Source organism: Leptonotus elevatus, chromosome 22, assembly GCF_054856555.1.
Source record: "Leptonotus elevatus isolate MCC_2025b chromosome 22, RoL_Lele_1.0, whole genome shotgun sequence".
Taxonomy (NCBI): domain Eukaryota; kingdom Metazoa; phylum Chordata; class Actinopteri; order Syngnathiformes; family Syngnathidae; genus Leptonotus; species Leptonotus elevatus.
In genome coordinates, this window is record NC_141260.1 from 7821564 (window position 1) to 7839349 (window position 17786).

At 43.1% G+C, this 17786-nt stretch overlaps 1 protein-coding gene across 1 annotated transcript; it reads right to left on the reverse strand.

The window, feature by feature from the left end:
* Window positions 1-14441: 14441 nt before the first annotated feature.
* Window positions 14442-16790, reverse strand: LOC147155467 (uncharacterized). Its single transcript, XM_086066707.1, has 6 exons — window positions 16370-16790; window positions 16204-16263; window positions 16014-16106; window positions 15129-15162; window positions 14854-14957; window positions 14442-14735 (listed from the first exon to the last, which is right to left on the reverse strand). Exons 1-6 carry the CDS (start codon window positions 16466-16468, stop codon window positions 14442-14444), a joined length of 684 nt encoding a protein of 227 aa, XP_085922833.1. The 5' UTR covers window positions 16469-16790.
* Window positions 16791-17786: the final 996 nt, after the last annotated feature.

Here is a 17786-nt window from a genome sequence, read left to right on the forward strand (position 1 = left end):
CCCTAACCCTAGTTTAAAACCCTACTTTGAAACCTTAACTCTAGTTTGAAACCCTAACCCTAGTTTGAAACCCTAATCCTAGTTTAAACCCCTACTTTGAAACCCTAACCCTAGTTTAAACCCTTACTTTGAAACCCTAACCCTAGTTTAAAACCCTACTTTGAAACCCTAACCCTAGTTTAAACCCCTACTTTGAAAACCTAAACCTAGTTTAAAACCCTACTTTGAAACCCTAACCCTAGTTTGAAACCCTAATCCTAGTTTAAAACCCTACCCCTAGTTTGAAAACCTAACCCTAGTTTAAACCCCTACTTTGAAACCCTAACCCTAGTTTAAACCCCTACTTTGAAACCCTAACCCGAGTTTAAACCCCTACTTTGAAACCTTAACCTGAGTTTAAACCCCTACTTTGAAACCCTAACCTGAGTTTAAACCCCTACTTTGAAACCCTAACCCGAGTTTAAACCCCTACTTTGAAACCCTTACCCTAGTTTAAACCCCTACTTTGAAACCCTTACCCTAGTTTAAACCCCTACTTTGAAACCCTAACCCTAGTTTGAAACCCTAACCCTAATTTAAACCCCTACTTTAGATTCCTAACCCTAGGTTAAACCCCTACTTTGAAACCCTAACCTAAGTTTAAAATCCTACTTTGAAACCTTAACCCTAGTTTAAACCCCTACTTTGAAACCCTAACCCTAGTTTAAACCCCCACTTTGAAACCCTAATCCTAGTTTAAACCCTACTTTGAAACCCTAAACCTAGTTTAAACCCCTTCTTTGAAACCCTAATCCTAGTTTGAAACCCTAACCCTAATTTAAACCCCTACTTTAGAACCCTAACCCTAGGTTAAACCCCTACTTTGAAACCCTAACCCTAGTTTAAAACCCTAACCCTAATTTAAACACCTACTTTGAAACCCTAACCCTAGTTTAAAACCCTACTTTGAAACCCTAACCCTAGTTTAAAACCCTACTTTGAAACCTTAACTCTAGTTTGAAACCCTAACCCTAGTTTGAAACCCTAATCCTAGTTTAAACCCCTACTTTGAAACCCTAACCCTAGTTTAAACCCTTACTTTGAAACCCTAACCCTAGTTTAAAACCCTACTTTGAAACCCTAAACCTAGTTTAAACCCCTACTTTAAAACCCTAACCCTAGTTTAAAACCCTACTTTGAAACCCTAACCCTAGTTTAAACCCCTACTTTGAAACCCTAAACCTAGTTTAAAACCCTACTGTGAAACCCTAACCCTAGTTTGAAACCCTAATCCTAGTTTAAAACCCTACCCCTAGTTTGAAAACCTAACCCTAGTTTAAACCCCTACTTTGAAACCCTAACCCTAGTTTAAACCCCTACTTTGAAACCCTAACCCGAGTTTAAACCCCTACTTTGAAACCCTAACCTGAGTTTAAACCCCTACTTTGAAACCCTAACCCGAGTTTAAACCCCTACTTTGAAACCCTTACCCTATTTTAAACCCCTACTTTGAAACCCTAACCCTAGTTTAAACCCCTACTTTGAAACCCTAACCCTAGTTTGAAACCCTAACCCTTATTTAAACCCCTACTTTAGAACCCTAACCCTAGGTTAAACCCCTACTTTGAAACCCTAACCTAAGTTTAAAATCCTACTTTGAAACCTTAACCCTAGTTTAAACCCCTACTTTGAAACCCTAACCCTAGTTTAAACCCCCACTTTGAAACCCTAATCCTAGTTTAAACCCCTACTTTGAAACCCTAACCCTAGTTTAAACCCCTTCTTTGAAACCCTAACCCTAGTTTGAAACCCTAACCCTAATTTAAACCCCTACTTTAGAACCCTAACCCTAGGTTAAACCCCTACTTTGAAACCCTAACCTTAGTTTAAAATCCTACTTTGAAACCTTAATCCTAGTTTAAACCCCTACTTTGAAACCCTAACCCTAGTTTAAAACCCTACCCCTAGTTTAAAACCCTACTTTGAAACCCTATTCCTAGTTTAAAACCAGACTTTGAAACCCTAACCCTAGATTAAACCATTACTTTGCAACCCTAACCCTAGTTTAAACACCTACTTTGAAACCCTAACCCTAGTTTAAACCCCTACTTTGAAACCCTAACCTTAGTTTGAAACCCTAACCCTAATTTAAACACCTACTTTGAAACCCTAACCCTAGTTTAAAACCCTATTAACGTGATGTAGTTTAAGATGGGGGAAAACTTGCAAAATCTCACTTATAGCATTATACATCAGACTAAAAATAATTGCCGTGCAACACTTACCTCAGACGAGATGAAATGGGACGAGACCGTCGTCGATAACCTTCTAAAATAGTCCCATTCAAGCGTCTCTAATTGGCCACAGCACAGACAAGCAGAAAACGACCAATCAGGGAAAAGAGACAAGACAACATGAACTCCAACTATCAGCAAGAGGGGTCCGTCGTCTAGAACCTTCCAAAATCAAGCGAATGTCATTGGCCACAGCACAGACAGGGAAAAAAGCGGACCAATCAGGGTTAGGATTAGAAAAAAACGCGCGAGAGAAGACAACGCGAAGTCCCAACTATCACAAGATGGGTTGCAGCCGGATGGTGAGGTTGGAGCGCGCTGCATCCGAGGAGACCAGTTTAAGGGGGCAACTGCGCTGCGTGCAGCTGCAAGGTTCAATAATGCGGATTGTGTCATACAACACTCGCGGGTTGCGAGTAGGACATACTGCTACATACAGGACAGGCTGTCTGGTGGTGGATGCGCTGCTTGACCAATTGTATGTGTTTTTTGCACATCAACATACAAAAATAAATACATATAAAAAGATAAAAATTGTAATTCAAACATCCACTTTTTTAACCACTAAAAAGAACCAACCATTGTCTAATTCATATCTTTGTTTTCAGTGTTAAGGGAGTGACACATATTTTAATTACTATGCATTTAAAAAAATCTGATTAATCTGTTATTTTAATTTCAGCAATTATCACCTGTCTAAATTATTCAACACAGACAAATCTTTACAAGTGATGAAATGTTTCTACAAAATATCCAGTATTATATATTTTATTATTGGCTACATTGTACATGTCACTGATTTTTTTTTTTTTTTAAGTATATTGAACATAAAACAATCTAGTTAAATGAACCTTCCAATTTGAATTTGTTGATTTACACCATTAACCAAATTTTATTAACATCTTACAAATTACTTTTATATGTCTATGTGTGCCCTGAGGAAACTGTGGAGACAACATGCGCACAGTCACTGTTTGTGCATCTTGAAGAACTCATCAATATTATAAAAGAAAACATTTACTTTAGCAAAGGAAATGGACAATTTTTAGTATTAAATAATAAACCATAATCAGCAAAAAACACAGTAATAGTCACGCTACAAATTTGGAAAATAATCAAATAAAAACATTTTGTGACTGAAAAGTCCTGGCTGTACCTAATCAATTGGCCAAGATGGCCGCCGCCCCGGGTGGGCGGAGGGGAGAGAATCCTTGGTGTACCTAATTAATTGGCCAAGATGGCCGCCGCCCTGGGTAGGCGGAGTGGCGAGAATCCAGGGTGTACCTAATTAATTGACCAGAATCCTGGGTGTACCTAATCAATTGGCCAAGATAGTAGTAGTAGTAATAGTATTTGCAATAGTAGTAGTCGTATATAGGCCAAGCCTTGAGTACACCAAGAAAAAAAGGGGCTGAGTTGAGCTCAACAGTGAGAGATGATTGGCTGAGGCAGTTGCTATGCAAAAACGACAGATCATTCACGCACACACATTTGATTTTAACTTGTTGCGAGACGTCACGCACCCACATTCCATTGATTTTGTATAGGATACGCTCACCTCAAACAAAAGCCTCTCACGACCTAACGGTTGAAGATGCAGATTCCAGAAATGGCTCGTTAGAACGGCAAGGGTTTGGGGAACGCGAGCATGTTCTCAGTTTTTTAATCGGATGAAAAATGACCAACTTAGGAGCAGGTTGAAAATTTATGATTGATCGAAAATGAAGAGGGAAAAACGGCGAAAATAACATTGAAAAGAGATCGAAATAGTCCGACTTCTCCTCGCTTAAAGTGAAAATAAAGGTACTAAATGACACCTTAGCCAAATAAAACTTAGTTTTTCAGAAAGCAGAGGCTTGTGGCTACAAAATGTGCCAATTTGATGTCTAGTGAGCAAAGATTGTGGCCATGAGGAGTTGAAGTGAAACTTTTGGAAATATATTTTTTGGTTCCCGTCACTGAAGCCTTAATTAGTCACACTCTAAATAGGCGACTTTCACCCTTTGCTCACTGTCTTTGAACCCGCACAGGGGGGAGAGCTTTCATTCCTTAATTTTTTTTTTTGACACTGAGCTAAAGATGACAAAAATTCCAACAAAATGAGCTAAAATTCATATCGGTCGGTCAACGTATGTGCGCGCAGCGTGTCTTGGAAAAAGGTGTTTGATTGGAGTTGATGTCTTTCGGATTCCCATTCATTCCTATGGGACTTTATTTGGGAGTTTTTTTGGGAATAGCGTCGCCATGGTAACTGGGAATTCCCTTGCGGAAAAATCGGTGGAAGATTAAAAAAATAATAAAAAGAAGAAGAAGAATAATACTAGAAAAATTTCCGCGGAAATTTTGAATGGGCCTGCTGACTCTTGCAAGGTGGAAAGATGCATGCTCTGAACTGTTTGCCAAATGTTGGTGTACTTTACCTCTCAATTTGTGTCAGCAGGAATAGAGTTCAGGACAATTTGTAATAACTGCAGTTATTACATGTGTAATGGCTTCCCTTATGTCTTGATTGACATTTTAGTCATATCAAAAGGGAATCAGTTTAATTTCTTGCTTATAGTGTAAGTGATTAACTAAAATATAAAATGCAATATACTGTATCATGGAGCAAATACAGTATGAATGCAGTGTTTAAATTTGACATTGCATATTAAAAGGCATGTTGGTGCTGATCAATATTGCAGGAATATTACTCCAAAGTACATGTAAAACGGCTCTTAAAAGAGCCGTTTTGGGTCTTTGTTACACAGCATCTTCATCTTTTCCTGAGCACACAAAGGAACAAGTTGTTAGAAAATAGGCAGCAAAACTGAACAGTTAAAACTTAATCTAAATACTCATCCAATACACATGTGACGGTTTTTCAGTGAGGAATCCTGTAGAATAAATCATTTTGGTCTACGTTTGCGGGATCCCTTTTTTCATCTTTTTTCTCCACCAGTTGTACCGGACATAACAACCTTGATATCCTTGGCCATGTCAAGTAGCGCCTCTTGCTGCGCTCCATCCACCTGTATTGCATGTGAAAATGAAAAATGAGTGTTCAATGTTTGCCTAGATCAATTCAGTAATCAATCATCACTTACCCTCGCAGTTCATCCCTTACCATCGCAGTACCTCACTGACACCAACACTTTTCATTGTGTTGTAGTCACAATCACAATAAGGACAAACAAAACATTCAAGTCCAAATGCACGATGTCCTGCTAACAGAAAAGCACACTGATTAAAAGTACCGTCATACAACACTGCTCAAAATAAGGGAGCGCTTAAATGGCATATCCCATGTCTTAAATTCAATTTAAAGCTCAATACGTTTAGAACTAACTAAATGATAAATATGTCTACAAAAAAAATGATTGGCCGCTCTGATTTTGAGTGTAGTTCTGTTATGACACAAATTTTGAACGAGCAAAGGATTTAACTTTTCAGCCTTTACAATTTAAAGTACAGTATCCCCCTCTTTTGAGCAGTGGTATGAAAGGCTCAATAACATTTGCAAAAGCACACTTGTGAAAATGGTGCCCTTGCGATCGACAATGAGCTGACACAAGAAGTTAACACACAGTAGACCGGACTGTGGTAACTGTAATAAGTGTGCAGAACGCCTGATTGAACACAACAATCTGGGTGAGATATGTAAATGTGATCAATCAGTGTCTGCTTTCCAGTTGTGGCCTGGGTGATCAGCTGTGAAAAGCGTCTGGACTGAAACAAGTCCAGAATGGATTTCTTTCCCTTTGAAAGCAAATCCTCATTAAAGTCTCCGCAAACAACAATAGGCTGGCAGTCCATCACGGCCAAGGCATCCAAGAGACTTCCAAGGTTTGGAAGAAATGTGCCAAGACTCAGGTTGGGTGGCCTGTAGACCGTAGCTATCAAAGCCTGGACGGGAGCGTCAACCCTGATGACAGCAAATTCCAGGTCAACCACATTCTGAATAAACCGACGGGGCTCCGCTCGAAGACAATCGCGATAATAGACTGCGACTCCGCCACCCTCTTTTTGGGCCATGTCCAGTCTATTTGAATACGAAACTTGTCTGTTGCGCACAAAAGTGCTGCATGCCTCCAGTTGCAAGGGAGGGGGGAAGAAGGATCCAGACAAATGAGTTTCAGTGAGGCAAAGGACATCTGCCAGCCTCAACTCATGATGAGACTTCAAGTCGTCAATATGAGATGGAAGCCCCTCGGTGTTGTGATGAACAATGGTCAAGGTGGGAAAAGCAGTTTGCGGCATTTTGGAAAAGTACAACAATGGTCTTGTACTTTGGAAAGAAGCGTGCGTCATACTGTCCATTGCCGTCGTGACGTTGGGATTGGCGTAGATTTTGGATTCGTCAAAGTCTATGACCCTCAATCCCTGAAGTGACGTCGTGCGGCTTAGGGCAACATAGGCCATTCCAGGTTCAAACACACGCTTAAGAGACACCACTGCAGAGGTCATCGTCATGCCTTGCACTTTGTGAGCCGTGCATCCAAAGGCAAGCTTCATGGGGAATTGCCGCCTGACCACGCCTTTCATGCCCAGGTTTTCCTCCGACCTTTCGATATAGACCAAGTCATCCGTCGGCCCCAGAATTTTATGGCGCAATTTCTGGCCCGCTTTGGGATTGTCTAGCCTCAGTCCGAGCAAGGTCACTTTCTCCGCCGACCCCTTTGGGGCGCTTTGAACAATGTTGCCTATTGTGCCAAAGGTCCCGTTCACCAATCCGTCCTCGATATCCAACTTCCGAAGAAGCATAACCCGTGCTCCTACACCAGCTTGAAGGGCATCCGGTAGATCCCTTCTCGACCCCATGATCACAGTGACCATCGCCCCCGACCGTGGGCTCTTCCTGTAGTCCTCTGCGGGAATATTGACCACAGTCAATTTGAGAGCATGCAGCTGCTGCATTGTGCCTATCCACCTCTTTATTGGTGGCAAAGATATGCAGAGTATCCGCAGGGAGGTCTCGCGCATCCGTGACAGCCGTGGTGAGTAACGCCCTGTCACCATCGCCGAGCGGATCAGCCTTCCCCTTCTCCCTGATCCTGTTCAAAAGCGACGACGTCTTTTTGCCGCATGATTTGAGTAAGCTTGACCATCTGAAAATCTGTCCAGAGGTCAAGAAGATCGTTGTCAGAAACGCAGAGGGGTTTGGACCTTCCGAGGGGTGGCAGTTGGTAGAAGTCCCCAACTGCAAGAACGGAGATACCCCCAAATGGTCTGTTGTTGCTCTTGATTTGCTGAAATCTCCGGTGGACATAGGCAAAGAGTTCCTTGGAGACCATGGAGATCTCGTCGATGATCAAAATTTCCACGTTGCAAAGGGTTGCTCTCAATGCGTCCAACGTATTCCCCAGCGCCTGGTAAGGAGGCTTTAGAGTCCTGGGGAGTTTCAAGTGGGAATGAAAAGTTTTCCCTGAGATGTTGTAAGCCGCCGTGCCAGTAAACGACGTCAGCAGCACAGTAGGCTTGGCCATATCCGCTTCGTCGCGGAACCTGGGAAGCTGATGGAGAATCTTACTGGCCTCCTGGTAAATGCACTTGATGACATGCGATTTACCACAGCCAGCTCCTCCGGAGATCAAATAAAAGAAGGGCTCGAGGAGACGATCCGAAACGCATTTCAAACACCACTCGCGCACAGCGTAGAAGACGGACGCTTGCGTTTCATTGAGACTGCGGTACATGTTCCTCACAAATTCGGCGCTCAACTTTGGCGCCTCAAACGCCGGCAAGACCGCGCCGCTACCAGGAGCGTCCTGGTAGGCCGGAACCTCATCTTGCGGGTCTTCCTGTAAAGGATTAGATTCGCGTTCGGCGGCACACTCCAAACGCTCTGCCTCTACCTCCGGCGCAAAAGTGCTCCACGCGTTGAGAACCGCACGAAGCTCTTTCAATTTTTCGAAGGCATTGTCCACGGTCTTTCCCCGTCCTTCGTACCGCCCCCGATTGCGGTCGACGATAGCCCGCACCCGACCGAACTTTGAATCCCCGGCACCGTAGAACTCCTCGTACGTTTTGAGGTTTTCAGACCTGAGCTCGGCGTCGTCTCTGTGGGGGAGGTACAATTTAAGATGGGTCCTGTAATACTTCTCAGCATACTTTTTGATTGAGAAGCGAGTGAATCTGATGACGGCATCTTTTCCAATCCGCTTCTGGATGAATCCCTTGCCGTGTGAGAGGGGAATGACATTCTTGCCCTCAGTCTGCTGACCGTAGACGACTCGGTATTCGGATGCGAATTCGGCGAGACACATCCGCTCAAACATTGCCGTTCTAGGTCTTGCCACATATTTGTCTGGCAGACCAGACATCCACACGTTGTCTGCGTCCGGATGCATGGTCCTCAGTCTACTCATGGGTAGACTCAATTTCACGCCATCCTCAGCAGTCTGGATGAAAACTACGCTGCGCGAGCACTTCTTCAGAGGGAGACTGCATGTCCGCGCCACCGCTTCTTGAGCGCTCACCTCTCTGTGCTTGGAATACGCCGCCATTATTTTCCTCATCTCGTCCTTTTTGTCGACAAGAGGCTTTGTCTTCAAGTTTTTGACGACAGACGTGAGGAACTCGTACATCTCGTGCTCCGGTTTGGAAATGTACGACATCATGTACATGAGACCCGCGACGTCATCGAGCACGTACTGAATATCCATGTTGGCGTTCCATGCCCGCAGCAGATGTGGGTTGTAAGCATTGATCCAGCTTTCCGTTGGAGCACGCTTCAACATGACAACCATTCCGGAGGTCAGATTAATGACGCTGTCCTTGTAGCTGTCCATTGTCAAATTGGCCTTTTTGAGAAGCTCCGGCAAGTCCTGCGGGACATCCGCGTCCATGAGGATCTCTCTGATGCGTTTGAGTTCTTCTTTAGCCTCCCTTTGTTTTTCGGTGAGGCGAGCCGATTTGGCCGCCTGCTTCCTATGCTGGCCTTCCACACTCTTGTCCGTTGGGACGTCTTCAGTCTCCGTCTGGAATGGCAACGTGATGGTGGTTTGGTCCGTCGGCAGTTTGGGGTACCCAAATCTGCAAGAAACGTTTCCTTTCCGACAAGACTTTGTGTGGTTTTTGCTGTGTGCCTGAACGCTGGTGACAATGTCGTGCAGTTCAGGGTCCTCAATCGGGTCTGGTATTTTGCAAGTGATGTACTTGTCGATGAAGTCAATGGCTTCTTGACAACATCTGGGGTCGGGTTCTTCGATGACTGGCGCACCCTTAATCCAGAGCAGCATGTGAGCGTGCGGACTTCCCCTGGCTTGAAATTCTACACGATAGAAGTGGTCTTCTACCGGACCGAGGGGCTGTGCAGGAGACAGGATGAATGCCATAAGAGCATCCATCCTTTTCTCAAAAAGGCGCATCACTGTGACGGGATTGCTGCGAAGAACATCGCATTTGGCATTCCAGTCGAGATGGGAAAAGTCCCCTTGTTCGCCTTGCTGTGCTTTGACTATTTCGATTACTTCGGGCCATCTCATTTCCGCAGCAGAAAAGGTAAGGAAGAATGTGGGCTTGCCCAACTGCCTGGTCATTGCATGGAGGTCCCTAAGGGCACCCTCCCAAAAAGCCGGCGTGCCTCTCAAGGGCTGCATGAAGCGCATCGCATGCTCTCTTTGGATGAGCTTCTCCAGTTCGTCTTTGTCCTGAAGCATCCGGTTTGAAATCTTCTTCCCATCCCAAGTGAGGGCTGTCCCCTTGCGGGCCTGAATGGACATGCTGTTGGTGGCCAGATGCGTTTCTGTCACAAACTGCGCAAAGAAAAGGTAACTTTGATCTTTGGCAAATCGAGTGTCAACGGAGAATAACCTTGCATTGAAATACAAACTGGGTGACAGCTTAATTTCTCTCGCCTCATCGAGTGAATTCTGTCCTGTTGGGAACTGAACGGGAAAGGCCATGGCTTCGAGGTTTGGCACGGCAAAAAATCCCACCGGCTTGTTTCCTTGGGCAGGAGCGATGCTAAATATGCCGTCCCCATATGACAGCTTTTCCTGCGCGATGTCAGGAGGCTGCATACAGGTGTCGAGTGTCAAGCCCGGCCTGAGCTCCTCTTTGCTCTCTTGGGGTGTCTGTTGCCCTTTGGTTGCGGGGGTGTCGCTGCTCTCTGGCTGTGCATCGGCCTCAGGGATGTCCTCTTCTCCTACCCCCTCGTCTTCCTCTTCTTGGAGACTTTCAAACTGAGCGCTTTCATCTATCGATACAGTTTTGTATTCTGCATGAATGCGTTTCAGTGTCCTCAGCGCTGCCAAGACATTTGTCATGTTGACAGTGTAAAAATGCTGGTAACCTTTGTACACAATGCGGCACTTCAGCTTCACCTGGAGAAGCTGGGCCTCACTGCGCGGCCTTGGGAGGGAGTTCACTACGGCTTCCATCTCTGATGGAACGCACACCACAGAACCGTGTACGGCCCTTTGCCGTCCTTTGGGCAACGCAACAATCTTTGCAAAAGGGATGATTTTTGCAATTAGCTGTCGTTCAAGTACATTTAATTCCGACAGCTCTTCGGGAATGGGCGCCAGTGCCAAGTTATTTGCCACCGCCTGGGGTGGCATGCCACCTCTGAACAGATGGTTGTCACAGGTATGACAAATCCACTCCTGCACCCGTTCTTGAGGAACGGTACATGGGGCGGGGCAACTACAAGTGTGAACAAACTGGCCTGTCAAGCACGCAAGCGCCACATCAACATTTTTGGTGTATCTGGCTCGTTTGCAACGCTTTACTTGATTGGGGAAAAGCGCACGGTGGCACACTGTGCAGATATACGTCGGCCCATGCCGAACCCTGTCCCGGAAAGAAGCGATGGTGGCTTCCATTTCTGGATCTACGAGTGCCTGCTTCAATTCCACAGAGACGTCTACTACACCATTTGCCTGATCCTGCTCAATTTCCTGACACTGGGGAATGACGCGACTATATTTATTTTTGATTTTCACAGAACAATTTAACTTGTGGCGAATACGTTGCAGCGCGTTTGAATCACGCCTGCCCTTTTTGTTTTGTAAACAGCGCCTAATATGAGAAAGCCTGAAAGCCGAATCTTTTTGGTACCTCTCTCGCACGTAATTTCTCTTTTTACTTTGAAAATATATATCCTTTCTGTACCTCTCTCGCAAGTTATGTTTTCGTTTACCATGAAAAGAGAGGTCATTTCTGTACCTCTCTCGCAAGTATTGTTTTTGTTTACTTTGAAAAGAAAGGTCTTCCCTGTACCTCTCTCGCAAGTAATGTTTTTGTTTACTTTTAAAAGAAAGGTCATTTCTGTATTTTTCTCTTATGTACCTTTTCATCAATATCTTCCGCTTTTGCTGAAAAGCAAGATCGTGTTGGTATTTATCAATCAGATATTGCTGCCGTTTTGCCTTAAAAGCAGAATCACTGTTGTATCTATTCTTCTGATAGAGCTTCTTTTTTTCCTTAAAGCACAGATCACTGTGATATTTAGAATTAGATGACAGTTGTCGTTGGCACTTACGAATGTGTTGACGTTTCCTATATAAATGTTTTGCACGCTGACTTTTACTCAATTTGGAAACATCTATATTAACATGCAGCAGTTTGAGTCCTTGCTGAGGTTCCGGAATATTTTGACTGTAATTAATTTGACTTGCGTGGCTATTTGGTACAACATGTACCGCACTATGTAGCTCTTGATTTGGTACAATACCGACCACTATTTGTATCGCTTTAGTTGGGAAATCACCTAATTCAATTAGTAGCTCTTCCTTTGCCTTTGATATGGTTGTAGTAGAATCCCGATGCGTGTTAATGGAACTGCCGTCAATATGAAAAGAGACTGGCACAAACTCATATGTTGCAAACCGGCTATTTCCTTCAAAAAGCTGACGCAAATGCTCAACCAAGCCACACAAGTGAGAAAAAGTCAACATAATTGCAGTTCCGTTTGGGTGTGGCAAGCCCACTTCAGATCTGGAATGTGAATCAAATAACCCAAAGTATCCTGATCTGTCACGGAATACTGCAAAACACTCTGGATTCACAATCAAGAAAGCATGAGTGACATTTTGTGACAAGCACTCAAGCTGAGCTCCAAGAGACAATCCCAAGTCTCTTTGGGAATGACCGTCATCTATGACATAACCAACGCTGAGCTCATGCATCTGTACATTATAGACATTGGTGTCCGTCATGACTTGTTTTGGCATCTCCTCGACAGTCAAGTGATCATTCCCAAAGTTATGGTCCAAAATCAATTGCTGTTTAGCACCCACGTAAAGAGAGTCCCCGTGTTCAAGCACTCTGTCAAGTTCAAGCGAATTAAACTGCAACCCCTCAGCATGGAAGGCCAAGAAAGTGAGAGCCATACAAGTACACTGGTGGTTGCGAGAAAAACTTGAGTACCTTTCATCCATCTGTGAATGTGTGGCCCTCACGGATAGCGTGCGTTGAGGAAATCCCACAGCAGGATCCTGAAATGATTGAAACCATTTTAATTATCTTAAATTCTAACTAATATAATTTTAAACATTTCATATGTTCATGGTTAATGTTGTGAGTATAAAAAAATTACCTCAGTCCCAGGACGACAGGGAGATGATGGTCTGGAAGTGACCTCTGCAGGGGCTGGCCTTTCCTCTGGCTGAAACGACAAGCAAACAATAATTCTTTAACACACAGCACTTGTGTGAAGAGTCACTAATTTCTGTTTGTGATTTTAAGTAAGACTTCTCAGGGCTGATAAGAATGCAATGCAAACCTGGTGCTCTCTCCGTGTGCTCTTATGGGCTGGCCGCTGTCGTCTGTGCCCTGCGGTGGATGCCTAACAAGAAAGAGCAAAAACAAATAAATAAATATATATGTATATATATATATATTTTTTTTTTTGCTTTTACTGCGAAGCATTGTTACTACAAGAATGGACAATTACCTATACTTTTTTTTTGTCATAAAGATAGATATGTAAACATAACGGGCAAACAAAAAAGGAAAACTGAAATACCTTCTTGTCCTTTGGAACCACTGGGCAGTCCTCAGGGCTGGAAAGATGAGCTGGAGACAGCTTGTCCATCGCCTCCAACATGGGTGGGCTGAACCAGAGAGGGTTCAATGGGACGTTGCACTGTAAAATAACAAAACAAACAAAGAAATAGAGAAATTGAAATTTAACATGTGCCAAGCTAAAAGGCTGAATGAATCCATGATCACCATCACAAACCTGGAGAGTGCCCATCCACCCAGTGGGCCCACAGGTGACCTCAGAGTCCACAACCGAGCTGCTCTGAAATGACTAGTGACATTATTGCAACACACACATTCATAAAATTTAAGGTTTTCAAAAACATGTTAGATGGTTTTCAAAAACATGTTAGGAGGTTCTCAAAAACATGTTAGGCTTGCGTTTACCTCCTTGGCCTTCCCGACGAGTGTCCAGTCAAAAGGGTTGGAAGGCTGAGGCGCAGTGACCTCACCCTTAACAACCACTTTTGGTCTGAACACTCGAGCTGGTGGCGAACGCTGAGGAGCAGCCGGTGCAGGTGGTGCAGGTGGTGCAGTCCTCTCCATCCGCAGGTTGACGGCAGCCCACAGCAACCGCGCAAGCACCGACATCCCATCGCTGTCACTGAGGTGTACCTTCCAGACATGATCAGAAAAAATATTATACATCTACAAACATACTTTTGATAGGAGGAGCACTAATAAAATGTTTGTTTGTTTTTTGCAGCAACTAATGTACTTACCCCGTCTCTACACCACAAGTGAAGATGTGACAGCGGGAAGTGGCCAGCAACAGATAGGTAGCGAATACCTACAGTATCAAAGGAAAAAACATTATTAGCTCAAGAGTCCCCCACACCCCCCCCCTGCTGAGACACCAATGAAATCAGATCAGGAGGTGACTTAAAGAAAAGTAGAACTTTGTGTGTGAAAACAATTTTCAACATGGAACGTACCCATAAGTGCTGCCACCCGGTTGTACTCCTGGCGAAGAAGGTCCTGCTGGTCCAGCTCGACGTTCAGACGAGGGGGGAAGTCCAGCACAACGACCTGCACAAAGTTTAAAACTGTAAAATATACATCTGGAGCAAGATGAACTTTCATTCATATTCCATCCTTCAATATTCATTAACTGTTTAACTACGGGAAAAGGCTGAAATGTATTTTAAACAGAACATATTTGACATATGCAAGTACATACTTGAAATTTAAATGTATGATCTATATGAAGGAAATGTGTGAACTTACGTTGGGCCAGCGGCTGCAGACGGTGTGCAAGAGCTGGCCAAAGTCAGCCGCTGCCTCAGCGATGGGGCGGCCCAAGTTGTTGCTGGGAGCCAAAATGCAGACCACCTCGGGTGACCGAGGCAGAACAGCATTCAGCACCTCAGCACGCAACTCGGAGGCCCTGGCACCCGGGGTGGACATCACGGCAAACGAGAAACGTCCCTCCGGCATCTTCACAACCCCATCGGCAATGGCTCGCAGGTGGGAGTCACCAACAACCAGGACAAACTATTACAAAAGAAAAAAAAAAGTAGTAATTGAAAAAAGGAAAGAAGTAATTTAAAAAAATAGACACAAATGAAGGTTGTTAATTTGTTATAAAGGCAGAGTTGATTATAAAACATACCGTGTTGTCCTGGTTCAGTGCTGGAATGACCAGTTTGTGCCTCCGCCCAGTCACAGCTGAAACTGGCCATTCCCGAACTCTGTGGCGCCAGCCAGTGCCTCTGCCTAAAATGATGCACACACAGAATACCATGTCAAGTCTCAACTTCAATTGCTGACAATGCACAGTACAAGTACATGTTCCACTTTGAGTGTATATGAACCTGCAAAATATTGGAATTGTTTAAAATAATCGATTGTAAAACTGCTGCAAAAGCAATTAAAATTATGACTGACCTGGTACCAGAGCCTTGGCACAAACAGGGGACACCTAAAACATAAAGCATAGACATTACACAATTGTAGGCATGTGCAGTCACCATAATGCAGAGTAAATAGCAAACATAGGTTAAATTAGTTTCAATTTAAATTGACCAGGTATTTTGTACATACAAGTGATGTTAATTCAGGCCAGGTTTATTCATGAAATTCTTAATCACAAAAGAGATTCAAGGACTTAACTGATACTTTTGTTTGTGTCTGAAATACAGTCACAATTGCTCAATTTTGCTAGAATTTTCTGATCAAATACATGAGCAGAAAGGCAGCAGATTGTACCAGATTAGATTATAGTATAAAGGAAGCATATAGAAATATGTTTTTGACAAAACAATGACATACACTGTTTAGATAGACATGAAGTCTAAAACAAAACATTAGATATTAAATATAACCGTCTTAGTTACTATTTACATCTGGTCTATGTAACTTAAAAGAAACCATGTGAAATATCTGTCTATCTATCCGGGCTCGGCATCTCACAAATTTGTGATCAATGTTAGTGAGTTCATTTTTGACATCAGTAAAATTTTTGAAATCTTGTAGAAAACAGACTTCATCACAATTAAATTCAGAATTAGTTTGACATGAATAAAGCAATGCACAAATATCGCTCAGTCATACACTCTATATTTGTCAAACTATGCCCTGGTGAAGACAATCTTGTGTTGAAACATGTTGGTAGTCCATTTTTAATAAAGGATTTTTTTACATTACTATTGAGTGTCTTGAATACACAGACTGCTTTTTACATTTTTCTGCTTGACTCTATATTTGTAGCCGGAAATAATGTGTATTGCACATTAACAAAGTTAATTGCAATTTGCCTGCTGTGGAACATACCTGGTGGGTAGCCACAGTAGAGGTATGCGGTGGGGAGCGGGCGTCCACAGTGGCGAGCCGACTGGCTGGAGCTGAAGTTCGGACTCTGGCCTTCTAAATACACATTGCAAATGTTTAGGATATTAAAAAAAAGTGTAATAGTAATAAAAAAATGATAAACTGTTGCTAAAATATGGCGTGAAACTCGTACCTTGTTCACTGGAGACTGCATCGTGGTCCCATCACTGGTGGCAGAGGGTGGGGACCGAGGCTGAAAACAAAATATACAGCACATTGAGGACCTAGCAGTGTGACTCAAAATAACTCAACACAGAATACACCACCGCCAAGTGCAGAATTGAATAGAGGCAAAGTACCTGCTGGGGTGCGATGTTTGGGCTCAGTTCCGGAGCAGCAAGGTCCAGCTTCTTCCATCGGCGCTTGGTTGCCTCGGAACGCTTCCCCTTCCGCGGCATGCTGCTACAGCAACCTTTACTGTAAGCAAAAAGAAAAGAAAAAAAACTTCCCAAGACAAAGTCAAAAGTAAACTGGCAGTAAAAAATAAAATAAATTTAAACACAACAAAATAGTAAAGTAATGATATTTGTAATGTGCTGTTGAGTGCAAGTTGAGCTGTATTTGCGTTCTAGACTCTGTGATGTAGATCTTATATATGTATTATGTTGTTTGAGGGCAAGATGGAAGCAGGTAGATGAGGTGGAAGTCCAAGGCGGTGCTGAAGGTTTGAAATCCAAGTATCACGGTCAACAGCTTTCCAATTCGCACAGTGCTCAGCGGATCGCTAAAAGATTCAAGATAAAATTTGTAGTTAATCTCAGATGTGTATGAAACATTAAAAATGTACATTGAGTCTAATGAGGCAGTGGTGTCATTGTAATAAAAATAAGAAACCGTCATCAATTGAAGTATAGTAACATCACACATTGTATAGTTCATTGATTATAAATAATGGATGGGGTGAGCAGAGCCTTCAATAAATCCTCAACAATAGAAAAAATGGATCCACTATAGACTTCCTTGTTTACTTATTAACAAAGAAAACGGTATTGTAATAACATTGTTACTTTTTTTTTCTTTTAGATTAATTTCCATGAGGTGAAACGGTTTGGCAAAATGGATGGATATTCTGGATGGCCGTGAAAAAAACGATCGCTACAGAAACCAACGGTAATCTTTCAAGGGGGAAAATAAAGGCAGCTTTGACAATTTACAAATGTGTGCTGTAGTCAATCAATGAAGGTCATTTAACAGTGTAAAATACTTCCAAAATCCCTCATCGGCGCCGCTCCGCTACACGATCGAGCAGGACACGCCACTCAACAACCGACGCCCCCCTCCCCCACCCCCACCACGACGACGATAGACGAGACAAAAGCCTTACTGTATATTGTAGCAACGAGGGCTATACACAATTGAGATTTAGAGCCTACTCAAACTTTTCTTTGTTTTTGTTTTCTTTTACTGCACATTAAAACCTTAAAGTGAGATCTGCTAGCTCTAGCTAGCGCTAGCAGGTGTAGTTAGCATGTAGGCTACCATGTCTAGCACTTAACTTTACCTATCTTGTTAAAACAGCAGCCGGATAACACAACGTTCAAATATGGAGGTAAATATGGTGCAAAACTAACTTGTGCAAAAAATTTGTACCTGTAGAAAAAAAGTCTAAATTTGTATCTGTAAAAGTCGTGATTTGTATCTGTAAAAAAAATGTGTGCCTGTAAAAAAAAATTTTGTGTCTGTAAAAGAAATTTGTACCTGTAAAAAAAAAATGTG

Excerpts from the sequence above, each read along its gene's own strand:
- LOC147155467 (XM_086066707.1), bottom strand. The coding sequence starts at position 16,468 with ATGCCGCGGAAGGGGAAGCGTTCCGAGGCAACCAAGCGCCGATGGAAG. Across the intron at positions 16,264-16,369 it reads CAAACATCGCACCCCAGCAG|CCTCGGTCCCCACCCTCTGC; the intron begins GTACTTTGCCTC and ends TTTTGTTTTCAG. Across the intron at positions 15,163-16,013 it reads CTACTGTGGCTACCCACCAG|GTGTCCCCTGTTTGTGCCAA; the intron begins GTATGTTCCACA and ends TTTATGTTTTAG.